This window comes from Thermobia domestica, chromosome 5 (genome assembly GCF_964235325.1).
Source record: "Thermobia domestica chromosome 5, izTheDome1.hap1.1, whole genome shotgun sequence".
NCBI lineage: Eukaryota > Metazoa > Arthropoda > Insecta > Zygentoma > Lepismatidae > Thermobia > Thermobia domestica.
Genome location: NC_137458.1, coordinates 203,864,924 through 203,880,552, shown reverse-complemented (window position 1 = coordinate 203,880,552; position 15,629 = coordinate 203,864,924). Strand labels below are relative to the sequence as shown.

General features: G+C 37.9%; 1 protein-coding gene across 3 annotated transcripts in view; it reads left to right on the top strand.

The window, feature by feature from the left end:
- Window positions 1-14,271: 14,271 nt before the first annotated feature.
- The window catches only part of LOC145686353 (SH3 domain-binding glutamic acid-rich protein homolog), a 56,022-nt gene continuing 54,664 nt past the window's right edge, over window positions 14,272-15,629 (top strand). The window contains exon 1 of one of the 3 annotated variants that reach the window (XM_081759604.1): window positions 14,272-14,514. In XM_081759604.1, coding sequence (XP_081615730.1) covers window positions 14,470-14,514 — 45 coding nt within the window. In that variant the 5' untranslated portion in view covers window positions 14,272-14,469. Of the gene's footprint in view, window positions 14,515-14,548; window positions 14,659-15,629 lie in introns of those variants that run through there. The other 2 variants (XM_081759603.1, XM_081759605.1) reach the window with 2 other exon arrangements.

Here is a 15,629-nt window from a genome sequence, read left to right as displayed (position 1 = left end):
GTACAGTCCTCGAAGAGAAGATGGTGCTGTTACGTAAAAAGAGTACATTCCATGTCCCTCGCAACATGGTGTATCTAACACAAACGGAATGGAACAAATTCATCAGCGTATTTCAGTGTGTTAAACATGCAGTGGAAGTGTGCAACAAAAATCTTGAAACAGAAAAAAATTTTGGAAACGAAAAATATCAAACGAAAAAATGTCAAACCAAAGTTTCAAACTTTTAAATGTTAAACAAAACTTAAAACTGAATGCAGCAAAGATTTGAAAATCAGCAACCAATCAGATTGCACGAAAGATAGTGATCAGCCAATCAGATTGCACGAAAGATAGTGATCAACCAATCAAATTACATCAACAATAACTTTGTCAGTGTTGTAGCATGTATTCCCTTAAGACTATGAGTCATAAGATTCAATAAGGTTAGCTATGTATCCCTGTACACTACCTCATCAAGGTCAATCACGTGGTACATCGTATTGCTTACGTTTATATTTGGCTGTAATAATCAATACCAATGACGCATTCTCAAATTATCCTACAAAGTTTAAATGTACCAATGTCCTGGACTCCTAATCCCATCATAGGTCAATAACTGATCACGTGATCATAATGATTTACCCAATGAATGAGATACTATCCAATTTTAAGAACAATCACCAATTATTGATATGACAATAAGAAATGTACCCCTCCCGAAATTTAAGATTGGTACACAAATACACCTGTCTTATGAAAAAGTAATAAATCCTGTAGTTATTCAATAATAAAGCCGGTCAATAACCTTTAAATTTTGAATATTTGGCCATAAGAGGAACACCAACATCTACAATGGGTCCTAGAAAACGTTTACCAAATTATGTTATTTTATAATTCCCAAATTTAAAAGAGAACATAAACATATAAAGGTAATAAACCATATAACGTGCTAAATACTTATCAAAGGGTCAATAACCTCCGAAATTTGATTTTTGGTAGTTCTTTACCCATGAAAGGGAACGATGTGGACCATCCAAATTTATAGTGGTACATATTGAAGACCTGTACGAAGATACCAAATGCTTATATTAAACAATTTCTAAAACTGAGTGGATGAGTCAAGATACCCCTCCCAAATTTTTAAAGGGTGCATCAATGTACTCATGTCTTATGATAGGAAATGAACCTATATACATGACCATATGACCATATACGGTAATAAGACCGCATCAAACGGGATAAATTGGGCCAAAAACCAAACACGTGATACAACATATTGCTTATGTTTATATTTTGGCATTTTTTTACTCATGAAAGGGAACAAGGTGGACCACCCAAATTTATCATGATACATATTGAGGTCATGTACTATGATAGCGAATGCTTAAATTGAAAAATTTCCAAAATTTAAGGGATTGTCTATGGTACCCCTCCCGGGGTGCATCAATGTACCTATGTCTTATGATAGAAAATGGACCCCTATACATGACCATATAATCATATTAGGTAATAGGACCTCATCCAAGTGAATAAATTAGGTGAAAAACGAAACACGTGGTTGTACTAAAATTTGGCAATTTCGTACCCATGAAAGGAAACGAGATGGACCACCCAAATTTATTGTAATATATATATATATATATATATATATATATATATATATATATATATATATATATATATATATATATATATATATATTAGGGTCTTATACTATTATACCAAATGTTTAAACTGGGCAATTTCCAAAATAAAGAGGTGGGCCAAGGTACCCCTCCCAAATTTTTAAAGGGTGCATCAATATACCCATGTCTTATAATAGGGAATGGACTAATATACATAACCATATAATCATATAAGGTAATAGGAGCTCATCCAAGGGGATAAATTGAGCCAAAACAAACACGTGGTACAACGTATTGCTTACGTTTATATTTTGACAATTTTGTACCCCTAAAAGGGAACGAGGTGGACCACCCAAATTTATCATAATAGATGTTAGGGTCCAGTACTATAATACCAAATATATAAAATGAGCAATTTCTAAAATTTAAGGGGTGGGCCAAGGTACCCCTCCCAAATTTTTAAAGGAGTGCACAAATGTACCTATGTCTTATGATAGGGAATAGACCCCTATACATAACCATATAACCATATAAGGTAATAGGATCTCATCCAAGGGGATAACTTAGGTCAAAACCAAACACGTGGTACAACGTATTGCTTACGTTTATATTTTGGCAATTTTGTACCCCTAAAAGGGAACGAGGTGGACCACCCAAATTTATCATAATACATGTTAGGGTCCAGTACTATAATACCACATATATAAAATGAGCAATTTCTAAAATTTAAGGGGTGGGCCAAAGTACCCCTCCCGGGTGCACAAATGTACCTATGTCTTATGATAGGGAATAGACCCCCTATACATAACCATATAAGGTAATAGAACCTCATCCAAGAGGATAAATTGGGCCAAAAGAACAAACACGTGGTACAACGTATTGCTTAAGTTTATATTTTGGCAATTTTGTAGCCCTAGAAGTGAACGAGGTGGACCACCCAAATTTATTATAATACATGTTAGGGTCCAATACTATAATACCAAATATATAAAATGAGCAATTTCCAAAATTTAAGGGGTGGGCCAAGGTACCCCTCCCAATTTTTTCAAGGGGTGCATTAATATACCCATGTCTTATGAAAGGGAATGGACCCCTGTATACGCCCATATAACCATATAGGGTAGTAACACCTCATCCAAGGGGATAAATTAGGTCAAAAACCTCCGAAATTTGACTTTTTGGCAATTTTTTACCCATGAAAGGGAACGACATAGACCCCCAATACGGATAGAGGTTCATACTGTGGTCCTAGGCTACCATACCAAATTTTTAGATTTGGCAATTTCCAAAATTTAAGGTGGGTGATCCTATGTACCCCTGCCAAAATTTAGGGGGTGGGCCATGGTACCCCTGCCAAAATTTAGAGGGGGTGGTCCTATGTACCCCTAGGTCATTGACCCCGGCCAGGGACCTGGGTCCAATACTATAATACCAAATATATAAAATGAGCAATTTCCAAAATTTAAGGGGTGGGCCAAAGTACCCCTCCCAAATTTTTAAAGGAGTGCACAAATATACCAATATCTTATGAAAGGTAATGGACCCCTATACATGACCATATAACTATATAGTATAATAACACCTCATCAAAGGGGATAAAATCGACCAAAAACCAAACACGTGGTACAACGTATTGCTTACGTTTATATTTTGGCAATTTTGTACCCCTAAAAGGGAACGAGGTGGACCACCCAAATTTATCTTGATACATATTAGGGTCCTGTACTATAATACCAAATGTTTAAATTGGGCAATTTCCAAAATTTAAGGGGTGGGCCAAGGTACCCCTCCCAAAATTTTCAAGGGGTGCATTAATATACCCATGTCTTATGAAAGGGAATGGACCCCTGTATACGCCCATATAACCATATAGGGTAATAACACCTCATCCAAGGGGATAAATTAGGTCAAAAACCTCCGAAATTTGACTTTTTGGCAATTTTTTACCCATGAAAGGGAACGACATAGACCCCCAATACTGATAGAGGTACATACTGTGGTCCTAGGCTACCATACCAAATTTTTAGATTTGGCAATTTCCTAAATTTAAGGGGGGTGATCCTATGTACCCCTGCCAAAATTTAGGGGGTGGGCCATGGTACCCCTGCCAAAATTTAGAGGGGGTGGTCCTATGTACCCCTAGGTCATTGACCCCGGCCAGGGACCATGGGTCCTGAGGCAGGGACCCAGGGGCCAAAAAGTGTCCTAAAGTGCAGCCAATACTACTATATATATATATATATATATATATATTAAAAGTTGATGTATTTTAATTTCACACTGACTGTGAGTGTTTGAACTTGAAGAAACCAAATGTATCCAAGAAGTCTTGTACGGTTGCGGAGCTGAAAACATTAAAAGTGACCTTGCGTTTATCAATACTCATTTCAGTTCAATTTTAAAGATCGTAACGAGATTAGAAGAGCAATGATTAGGATTTTGTAGTGCGTTTAAACCGTTTGATTCGATAACGAAACAGACGCCACCAAGACCAATCGGACAAGCATTTCTTCGAAACACACAGTCAATAGACGCGAAAAATCCTGGCATAAAATTGTCTAATGTAAATACGAGTGTTCCTGGGAACAATGACGCTCGGCAAGTAACTAGGGATGCATTCGAGTCGAGTCGAGTCGAGATTTAAGCCTGTCTCGACTCGTCTCGAGAAAATGTTGTCTCGACTCGTGACTCGACTCGAAAATATGGTGCTGTCTCGACTCGTGTCTCGACTCGACAGTCTCTGTCTCGACTCGACTCGAATTCGAGTCGAGACGTCTCGAAATTCGAGTCGAGACAAAATATACGAGTTAAAATATACACACACATCAGCCAGACCGTTATGACTATCTACCTAATTGTTAGTATGTCCAACTTTTGGCACGAATTACAACGCCAACGCGTCTTGGCATGGTCGCAATGTTCCTCGGTGGGTCGCTGGAGAGAGTTGGCACCACATATGCACACACAGGTCATCTAATTCCCGTAACTCCCGGGAGGGGGTGATGCACCCTCACGTTACGTTCAATCACATCCCAGATGTGATCGATTGGGTTCAGATCCGGAGAGTTTGGGGGCCAGCACATCACTTGGAACTCGCTCCTGTGTTCCTCGAACCACTCCATCACACTCCTGGCCTTGTGACATGGTGCATTATTTTGTCGAAAAATTCCACTACCGATGGAAAACATGGCCGTCATGAAGGGGGTGTACGTAGTCTGCAAGCAGCGTGCGACACCTCGGCCGTCATGGTGCTTTGCTCGAGCTCCACTGGACACATGGATGCTCACCTGAATGTTCCCTAGATAATAATTAAGCCGCAACCAGTTTGTCTCCGTCCCGCAGTACAGATGTCAAGGAGCTGTTCCCTTTGAACACGACGTATTCGCAACCTCATATCGTCATGATGAAGAAGATATCGGGATTCATCAGACAATGCAACGCTAGGACATTGTGCCAAGGTCTAGTGGCGATGGTCACGTGTTCATTTCAGTTATAGTTGCCGATGTCGCGGTGTTAACATTCGCCATCGTTAGGAGTGTTCGGTGCACTGTGTGTTCAGACTAGTGTTGTGAAGGCCTGTAATAAAAACGGAAATTTTGGGTAAAAAACAGTATTTTTACTGTTTTCCCGAGCTGGGGAAAAAACGGAAAATTTGGGTATTATCAGAATCATCATTTTTGTTAATCACAGAATCATTTTAGTTAATATGTTAAATCAAACATATATTTCATAGATATCTTCATTGTTCTATGTAAAATTCCGGAAATTTTGAAAAAATTATAAAAAATCATTTGTTCGGAAATATTGGCAAAAACAGGAAAATGTAGTTTAAAAACTATTTCTTGGCCTGATGCTAGTGATCTTCCTTGCTGCAATATGTCTGCAACATATACAGTGGAAAGTGGAAAATCCGAACTAATTGGGACCACAGGTATTCGAATTTTCAAATTGTTCGGATTTTCGAAAATGACCAAGAAAATGTCTTTTAGGCTTACATATACTGTATGGTATGTTCTTCTATCGATACAGTGGTTATTCAGTACATACAGTAATTACAATACCGTACGTAAGGCTACTTACATTTAATGTTTCTGAAGAACTTGCTTGTACTCTAAGTCACACTTAAAACTTATAGGCCTAAATAAAAATAAAAATAAAAATGCATGACAAACAATTACATATAAATGAACTTTTGTAAAAACACTGACTTCACATAACGTCGATGGACACGCTATTGTTTGTTTATCGCTAGGGTTAAGACAAAATGTAAAAAGCTTCTAGGGACCGCGTTCGGATTTTTGACGTTAGGATTATCGACGTCCTAGTGTATATACAATGTATTTCGCTAACGGAAAAATACTTAGAGCAACAGGTTTTAATTCTACTTTACACACATATACCGCACAAGTGAGTAAATTTGAGCAGCGAGAAATATATTAAATGAAACTTCCGTTAGTTATTACAGACTAGCAGAATATCCGTTCTTCGCACGGGGAGAATACGTTTCATTTTTGGACACAAAGGGCACCAAAACTCTCACCAATGAACTTGAAGGTGGAGAATGGAAGGTGGAGCCCCAAAACTATGAATTTGACATTAATATCGATAATTTTCAATTATCTTTACATGTCACCATCCTCCTTAGAGTACTAATGGGGCTGAATTTGTAGATTTAAACGGCATCTTCTGTTCATCTCAGCGAGTATGGATTCGAGGCCATTTTCGATCATGTATATATATATATATACACAGAGGCGGATCCAAGGGGGCTATAGCCTCCCCCTTCACACTCAAGTATACACTGCATAAAATGGGCTTCAATCCTGCTTTACACTGGATAAAACTGCAAACTATGGTTTAGCCCCTCCCTTGATCATATCCTGGATCCGCCACTATATATATATATATATATATATATATATATATATATATATATATATACTGTATATATACTGTATATAATGCTCAAAAAAATTAGGGGTTCAGCTGAAATATCACACAAGACCTTAAGATAGTGTATGAATAAGCTTGTGTTTGACTCATATTATCATACAAGAAGGAATGCTTTAAGATACACTAGAAAAATGAGGTACATACTGGTGTTGGGGCACGGAAAACCTTGTTCACATGGCTCATGACACAAGACGGTTATGTGTACACCTCTCGAACTGCTCACAAATAGGCAAGGCAACAACACTGATTGTTCCTTAATATGTCATATGATCACTTCGAATAGCCAACTGGGCCTCGCACCTGCGTGGCACGGATTCAATCAGATTATCGATGAGTTCTTGGGGGATGTTGTGCCACTCATCCAGAAGAGCGACTTCCAGCTCTGGAATGATTGTTGGATTTACTGGCCTAGCGGCAATTCGTCTGCCAAGCATTATCCAGACATGCTCAATTGGAACGAGATCCGGAGAGCATGCTGGCCACTTCATCCGAGCGATACCCTCAGCATCCAGCATCTCATCCACTAACCGAGCTATGTGAGGACGAGTATTGTCATCCATAAAAAGGAACGAATCACCAATGGCACCAGCATAACGAAGAACAAGAGTTTTCGTGATCTCATCCCTATATCTGAGAGCCGTCAAAGAGCCATTTTGGATGATGTGGAGCTCAGTACGCCCACCAATGCTGATTCCTGCCTACACTATCAGTACACCACCATGATACTGGGATGTTTCTATCACAAACATGGGATTGTGTCGTGTTCCACACTCTCTCCAGACGAAAACACGTCGATTATCAGGCTCTACACTAAATCGAGACTCGTCAGAGAACAAAACATTGCCCCATTCATTGCGTCCCCACCCACGATGATCCTCCGCCTAAGCTCTTCGATCAACACGGTGTCATGCAGTTAATGGGACACACACCATAGGCCTACGTGCGTAGAGACCACCTTCTCGAAGGCGATTGCGGACCGTTTGAGTAGATACTGTGCGTCCTGTTGTTGTTCGGAAGACTCGCGGCAGCAAAGTTGTATTCTGACGTCGGTTTCGACGGGCTGCTAACAAGAGATAACGATCGTCTCTGGCTTTGGTTGCTAATGGACGGCCCTGTCCTTGTCTTCTTCGAACACTTCCAGTTGTTTGAAATCGATTCCACAATCGGGAAATCACACTCTGTGCCACTCCTATGGCATGGGCCACCTCCCGCCATGACTGACCAGCTTCCAACCTCATTGAGGGCCCTGGTGGCTCAGTGGTAGAGGGTTCACCTCTGGTGCTTGGGGTCCCGGGTTCGATCCCAGCCCCCGCCAAGTGAACTTTGTGGTGTACAAACACCGTGTGCGTGGGTTTTCTCGGGGTTCTCCCGTTTCCTCCCACTTTCTTCATTCCACCCTTTCACTCATCTCTCATCATCACCGTCTCATTTAGCCTAACCGGCATAACCGTGGGACGCAAAACAAAGATTTTTTCCCGGCCCGCATACAATTATAGCTTAATTTGCAAATCATCGCAAATGGAAGTGTCACCATCGATATTAGTGAACGCGAAAACTATGGATTTGACACTAATATCGGTTATTTTGGATTACTTTTACATGTCTCGGTATCCGACTCCCCCCCCCCCCCCCCGGTGACCACCGGCCCGAATAGGGTGAATTTGTAAGTTAATGTGATCAGAGTTTCACCATTGATTTCAGCGACCGCGAAAACTATGAATTCGACAGTAATATCGGCCATTTTCTACCACTTTTACATGACCCTGTAAGCGCACCCTGAGACCCCCTGGTTCGAATTAAAAAAAAAAAAAAAGATTCGTCTTGATCTGGGGCCTGGGCCAGAGTACCCCTTACTAAAATTTGGTAACTCTCGGTCCACTCGTCTGGTCCCCAGGCTGCATACAGACAGACAAACACAAACAAACTATTTATTTTATTTATATTAGACTAGATAGATTCTTGCAAATTATGCCAGATTTTCATATTATCTTTCCGAACTAATTTTAAAGACCCGCTCCTACTTATCTTTATATATATACACAGTATATCTATATTTATATCTATGTATATCTATGTATTTATATAACAAACGCAGGAATTACACCCTAAATAACGCTCCTGGAGGACCCCTTTCTCAAAAAAAAATTGCTGGGGAAACACTTGTAGAAACTTCAGTTTTCGTGCCAGACGATTACCGAGACCTGGTGGAAAAAAAAAACTCCTTTAGCGATCGAATTAAAAAAAAATAGTTCTCCTCAGGTTAGTATTCACTGAGAATATTGTTATAAAATTTAAATTTTATGGGTTAATCAGTAGACTTTGAATACATCCACATCGTATCCACTGAGTTGCGAAATTGTGTACCTCCAGATATGGGCGGTCGAAGAAAATTTTCTAGGGGGCATCTTCAATGTTTGCTATATTAGTCTTGCATTTAATGTGCATGGTTTGTTATATTACGTATACGTGAGCCAGGGAGGTTCATTGTTATCAAACACGGAGATTATGAAGGAGTAGATCGACTGTACAAAATATAATAAAAACGTCTCTTTCGGATTTCTATCATCCCGCAGTCCAACCCCGAGACGGAAACATAAGAGATAGGCTTTTTGTTTTTAAACAAGATAACGTGCCTAGCGAATGCTTTACATTGTGAAGATTATATTAGTGAAAATTAAACGAATATAATTTTACAACTTAATATACATATCACTAAATGTTGAGCTCCCCGTTGCTATGTGGTTAGCGTATGCGCCTTTTTCGAACGAGGTTTGATTCATGTTAGGAGCTCATGTGTTTCAAATCCGACGTTAAACTGTACGTTCACGTCTAATTTAATATTACTGAATATTAAAAAATAATGACTTACCAAGGTGACGTTAATTTGGCAGTCATCAAATCCATTTCATACTTTCACTTAATCCAGTGGATATTAATATAACAATTACAAGACACACGCGCATATAAATACTCAGAAACAAGTACATACACACGTACACATACACAAATATGAATCCTTCAAATCTATTTACATGTGGTGGACTGCGCTGCATCAAGCACAGTTATCCTCATCATCATCTTCTCATGTATCTGCATTATTTGATTCATCCACAGATTTGTTATTTGTACGCATCATTCATTTTTGCATTTTCGGGAGGGTTCAGGGTTCTTTCTTCATTTAAAGAGTCGGTTCTCTGTATTGGAAAGAGAATCAGGGGAGGAAGGGGGAATTTATACTTTAAGAATGGATAACATTTTAAGAAATATATACAAAACATAGCGGTCATACCCCCTCCCCTCTCAAGTTGTAAAGTGAGAAGGGACTGAAACATCCCAGACACTCAGTGTTCAGTTGACAATAATAAAACTATGGGTAAGTAAACATCTTGTACAGTCACGTTTTGCTTATTTTTGAACATTTCTGTGAATTCAACAATACAACAGCGGAAATACTATACTGGTTTTTTTTAACTGGTTTTATTACTCCAACCATCGCTTCAACTAAGGGATAATTCCCAACGGTCAGTGAGGCATCTAAATTTTCGTTCTTTTTCTGTTTCTGTTCTCCAGAGGAAAGAATGAGATTTTGCCAAGATGCTAAAGTCAAGATGTCATATGCTAAATGGGAGTGAATTATGCTAGATCTAGCACCAAGATGCTAGATATGGCTTCACTGGCGGGCTTCGATATCTACAGAACTTTCTGCCAATGCATAAAAAAAAAAAAAAACAATAGCACAATAGTTTCGATAACATATGTGTGGTCCTTCGGTAGGCTACACATCTGGTAAGAAGCTCATCCCAAAGAGTAGTTTGGACAAAAGACTCGTAGCCGGCTTGTATAGATAATTGAATTCAAATATTCAAGTATCCATTTACTGAATGCCCATATCGTGTATGTATGCATTTGCATGCATTATTTAATAAGTAAATAAAGTACACACACAATTAATTATGTCAGTGATAAACGGTGTTTATTGAAAAAAAAAAAACCCTCACCAAACAATGAAGATTAATCTTAGACTGGAGAAATGGTTATCCTTCGTTTTCATTATAATTTGGCCATGAAACAAAACGCCTGACAGATATACAACCCCTATATACAACTATGTGATGTTGGAATATATAATTCGTAGGGTATGATGCTTTACTTTTTCAGAAATTTCAGTACTTCTAGTGAAATGAAATCTTTAGTTTTACGTCCCACGGTTATGGCGGTTAGGCTAAAGAAGACGGTGATTATGAGAAATGAATGAAATGGTGGAATGAAGAAAGTGGAAGGAAACGGGAGAACCCCGAGAAAACCCACGAGCATGGTATTTGTCCACCACAAAGTCCACACGGCGCGATCTGGGATCGAACCAGGGACCCCATGCACCGGAAGTGAACGCCCTACCACTGAGTCACCGCGCCCCACAGTACTTCTTGTGTACCCCTATAAATGTAATAAAGAACTAATGGCCATGTTTTTTTTATATAAAAATATTCAATTAGAACTGGACAATTTACATAAAATTTGGAATCGACAAATGAAAACGGCACGTTTCTAGCACTTGTGGGTTCGAGATCTCATTGTTGAAAGGATAGGAGACAAAAATATAAACTTTTCTGTGAGGAGAAACATATACGCGTAAATCTAGTATTTTAATATATAGATAATAATTGGAATAGTTTTATTTTCGAGTGCTATTTTTTAATATTCGCAATATTGAAATTTTTGAACTTAAATTTTTCGCGTGTTTGAAAAAAAAAGATATATCATTACTAGTAAAATTAACCTAATACAAACATATTTATTTTTTTCAATTTTTCCGGAAAATAAAAAAAAACGTTTTTTTTTTAAAAAGTTCAAAATTTCCGGAAATTTGACAACACTAGTTCAGACACACTTGTACTTTGCCCAGCATTAAACTCTGATCTTAGTTCCGACGCAGTTCGCCGCCTGTTCTGTTTTACCAGTCTGCCCAGCCTACGACGTTCGACATCTGTAATGAGGTGGGGGCACCCAACCCCTCGACATTTGGACGTCTTTTCCCCTTGGTTTCGCCACTTGCTGAAGACAATCACCATAGCACTCCTCGAACACCTGACAAGGCCTGCAGTTTCCGAAATTCTCGTGCCGAGTGTTTCTGATCGAGCACTTTCTTCAAAATAATATTAAAAATTATAGAAAAAATTTTCGAGACATTCGAGTCGAGTCGAGATTTTTACCAACTGTCTCGACTCGACTCGAGTCTCGACTCGAAAATTCGAGTCGAGAAATACGTTTGTCTCGACTCGTCTCGAATTTTACAAAGTGTGTCTCGACTCGAATCTCGACTCGAATTCGAGTCGAGATTCGAGACATGTCTCGACTCGAGCGCATCCCTACAAGTAACACTGCTTCTTTGAAATACTGTCCTTTAAACGACCCGTGACACAGAAGGATCATTTTTCATGTACAGTAATGTTTTGATTGATAAATGCAGGTTTTTGCCAGAAAACACCGAAAACTACATTGTGTATTATAGCATGAATGTATTATAGTTATATACCAAGTAGGACGTAGTTCAAGTAATACAACTTTTTTCTCTAAGATAATAAAATTCATTTAACTTTAGGTTTTGGTTGGTGCATATTTACAATTTTTAGTGCATATTTGCATATTTTCGTGATTTTTAGGGCATATTTGCATGTATATTTTGCCGTTTTTTTAGTGCATATCAATCCATATCAATCCAAAGTCTATTAATAACATACCATACAAATATTATTATTATTATTATTATTATTATTAATAATAATAATAATAATAATAATACGTAATAATAATATACTACCTTATTTAAGATATGGAAATCTAATTGTTAGAAATGTTTCAAAAAATAGTTCAAGAAACATAACTTATTTTCGTTAATTAACAGAACTACGTGTATTCTTACCAGACAAATAAATAATAACATACTACAGGATGTTTGTTAATGTCTTGACAGTTAGTGAAACTAGTATCACAAAGTTGTAGGAAATGCAACAAATTTATTCATAGGGAAACAAAAATTGTTTATGTAAGTCCATTTGTCTGACTTTACGTTTATATGAGTATATATGGTAAAATAGGAAGATCGAAATAATAAGCTTAAATTCATGTATTACACAGGACAGTAGTTAAATTCGTAGTTAGACAAATGAGAGAATCAAAGCGGATGATGAACTTCAGTTGCTTTAACCCTTTGGGCATCCTATGGTACTATTTGTACCATACGGGTGTTTCATGGTACCGGTACATTGCGTTCTAACTCTTCTATTTGAGCTTTTTCGTCCGTTTTTTTGTTTTGTTTTTCAAGTCCAGAGCCGTTGTAAAAGACATTACGTATGGTTTCACACCTTCCTGCGTCCAGACATAGGAGGTGATGACGTCATAATTTTAAAATTATTTTTTCTCTTATGAAGCCTATGTTCATTATTTTTTGGCGGGCTTATTTTTGCACGTAGAAGATTGAAATTGTGCACAAGCATTCAGCCTACCTAGTAGTATTTATAAGATTTTTTTCAGATCTCTGCGTTAAAACAGGGGGGTCCAGAGGAGCTAAAAGTTGAAAAAAGGGATATTTAGACCAAAAAATCCCGTTTTTCGCGATTTTCCCGCCTTAGATACATGATGGAGACATGTGAATGGTACCGCCTGAAAGGCAGTTCTATTCTGAAGAGAATGATTGGCGGATTATAGTCCTAGGGTAAATAGAGATGTCTCAGGAAATTTTTTACCTGAGATCATGGTGTTTTGCGGTAATTTTGGTGCATTGTGGAGCTTCTTGATAAAAATTCTGCCGCCCTTACTATTCAAGATAGAAGCTTGAAATTTAGCACACACATTCAGTCTACCAAGTACTATTTATCAGATTTTTTTGAGATCTCTACGTTCACACAGGGCCGCTCCAGAGGGGCCCAAAAATGTGAAAAGAAATCCATCCGAAATTTTCCCTTTGACATCAATTTTCCCTCTTCTGGTATATGATATGGGCATGCAAGTGGTACCATTTGAAAGCCAGCTTCATTCTGAAGAGAATGAGGTATGAACCATGATCCTAGGATAAATAGTGACGATGCAGTAGCTGCTTGACTGAAAGTCTTAAAAATACCCCAAAAACCCAGGATCCCGAAAGGGTTAATTATTTTTACGTATCGTGTTTAACTTTTTTTCTAAAAGTTTCGCTTTCAATTTTACTTTACTTGATGTGTTTAGGAAGTTTAATAAAAACATAATAGGTGAAGCCTATTTAAGGATGACAGGATATCATTTTAAGGGCCAGGTCACCCTTTTCTCCCCGTGTCTACGCCACTGGTTCACTGTTTGTTGATTAAAATAGATTCCAAATTAGGGCTTGATTTCGTCGTTGATAGTTTTTTTTTCCTGCTATTGTTGTTTCTCTCAATTTTATCGACCCATACACGCCCATACCCATATTCTTCGGAAATTCGTGTGGAATTTATTCCCATCACCGACGTTTCTTCTGTCTGAAGCACATATAAACGTTTCAGTAAAGCACATAATGTCTATCATTCTGTAAGTATTATGTAGTCAATATCTATTTATCACTAGTAGTCGCTGAGAGGGAGTGTTATCTCTGAAGGTCGTGGAGAAACTTCTATTTAGCTGATGTTCCCTTTCCCTGGACCACTAAAATTAACTGTTTGTAATCTTACACGTGATTGGTCAGTTTAGTCTCGAATGTATCCTGAGTAACTAGAATCGGTAAAAGGATTACACCTGTGACTTTATTTATGATGCTGGATGAGTTACTTGAGTCATAGGGAAGTTGACTTTGTGACTTGGTTCCGTATTAACGGTGAACTTTGTGGCGTACAAAGTTAAAGGAGTGAGAGAGAGAAAAAACAAGCGTTTGTGTGCATTATCAGTTACAACAAATTCCATAATGGGCGTGAAAGTTTATATTTCAGGAATATCTGGAAACAAAGAGGCAAGTAAAATAAATTCTAAATAGAACATAGAAACCAATAGAACATATATCTATTGGTCAAGTTTGATAGATGATTTTTGCATCTTCAGTCTCTTCCAGTTCGGTACTCTTAAAATTTGTTTCCACTGGAATTGTTAGTGAAGGGTATGTATCAGTTTTAAGCTATATAAAAGATTAACGGAAGTAACATTTGTGACATTGACTTTCAGCAGTTGCAACAAATATATTATTAGACTTCCCCTGACCATGAGTAATGTAAGCAAGTTCGGTAGCTCGTTTATTTTTACCCAATTAGTTCAATAACATCATCGTTCAATGACCAGACATGAATTAATCTGTTAATGATGTTATGTGAGAAACCTTATGCACCTTAGTCTGGAATACCATAACCATTATTCTTTAGACTACTTAATATTGCCTTGAAGCAAAATGTTACATTTCACAAGATTAATATAACGTTTCTATTATTCTCATCAAAGATAACATAATTACTTTACGTTAAGTCTAAAAACATCACGATTTGGAACAGTTACATGTAAAATTGAGTACGTAGGATATTTCCAAATGAGCAAAAGAGAATTTTACCACAGGAGTAATAAACAAAGATAAGAAACGAACTAAAATGCAAAGGTTTGTGATATCTTAAAAAGCAGGATTCATTAGCAGATGTTCAAAATTGAAGTCTTCCATTAATTATCTCTATCTTTAAGAAAAAGAGTTGTGTTAACGTGAGACTAGACGTTTAGTATCGTGCAAGTGAAGTTAAATCACAACATAGCCCTATAGGACCTACAATATATATTGGCAAGTTTTCATTTTTAATAGGTAGGTCTATAGATTCAGTTGAGATATAAATTAGGTAGGATGGCGTTTAGTAACTCCCCCAACTCGTTTCATGCTTCCAGAACCGAGTACCTTGTTTTTGTCTAAATTGTGATAAAGGTAGAATTACAAGGGTCCTGGGGGCTTCTAATTCCCTTCGCTAGCTGTCCCTAGCTCAGCTATATTTTGTAAAGTAAGTAACAGACTGTAAACCGTATATGTGCAAGATTGGGAGAGATACTGAATATCAGCTAATTAGGTAGCCCATTTAATGAAATTGAAGAATTAAAGAC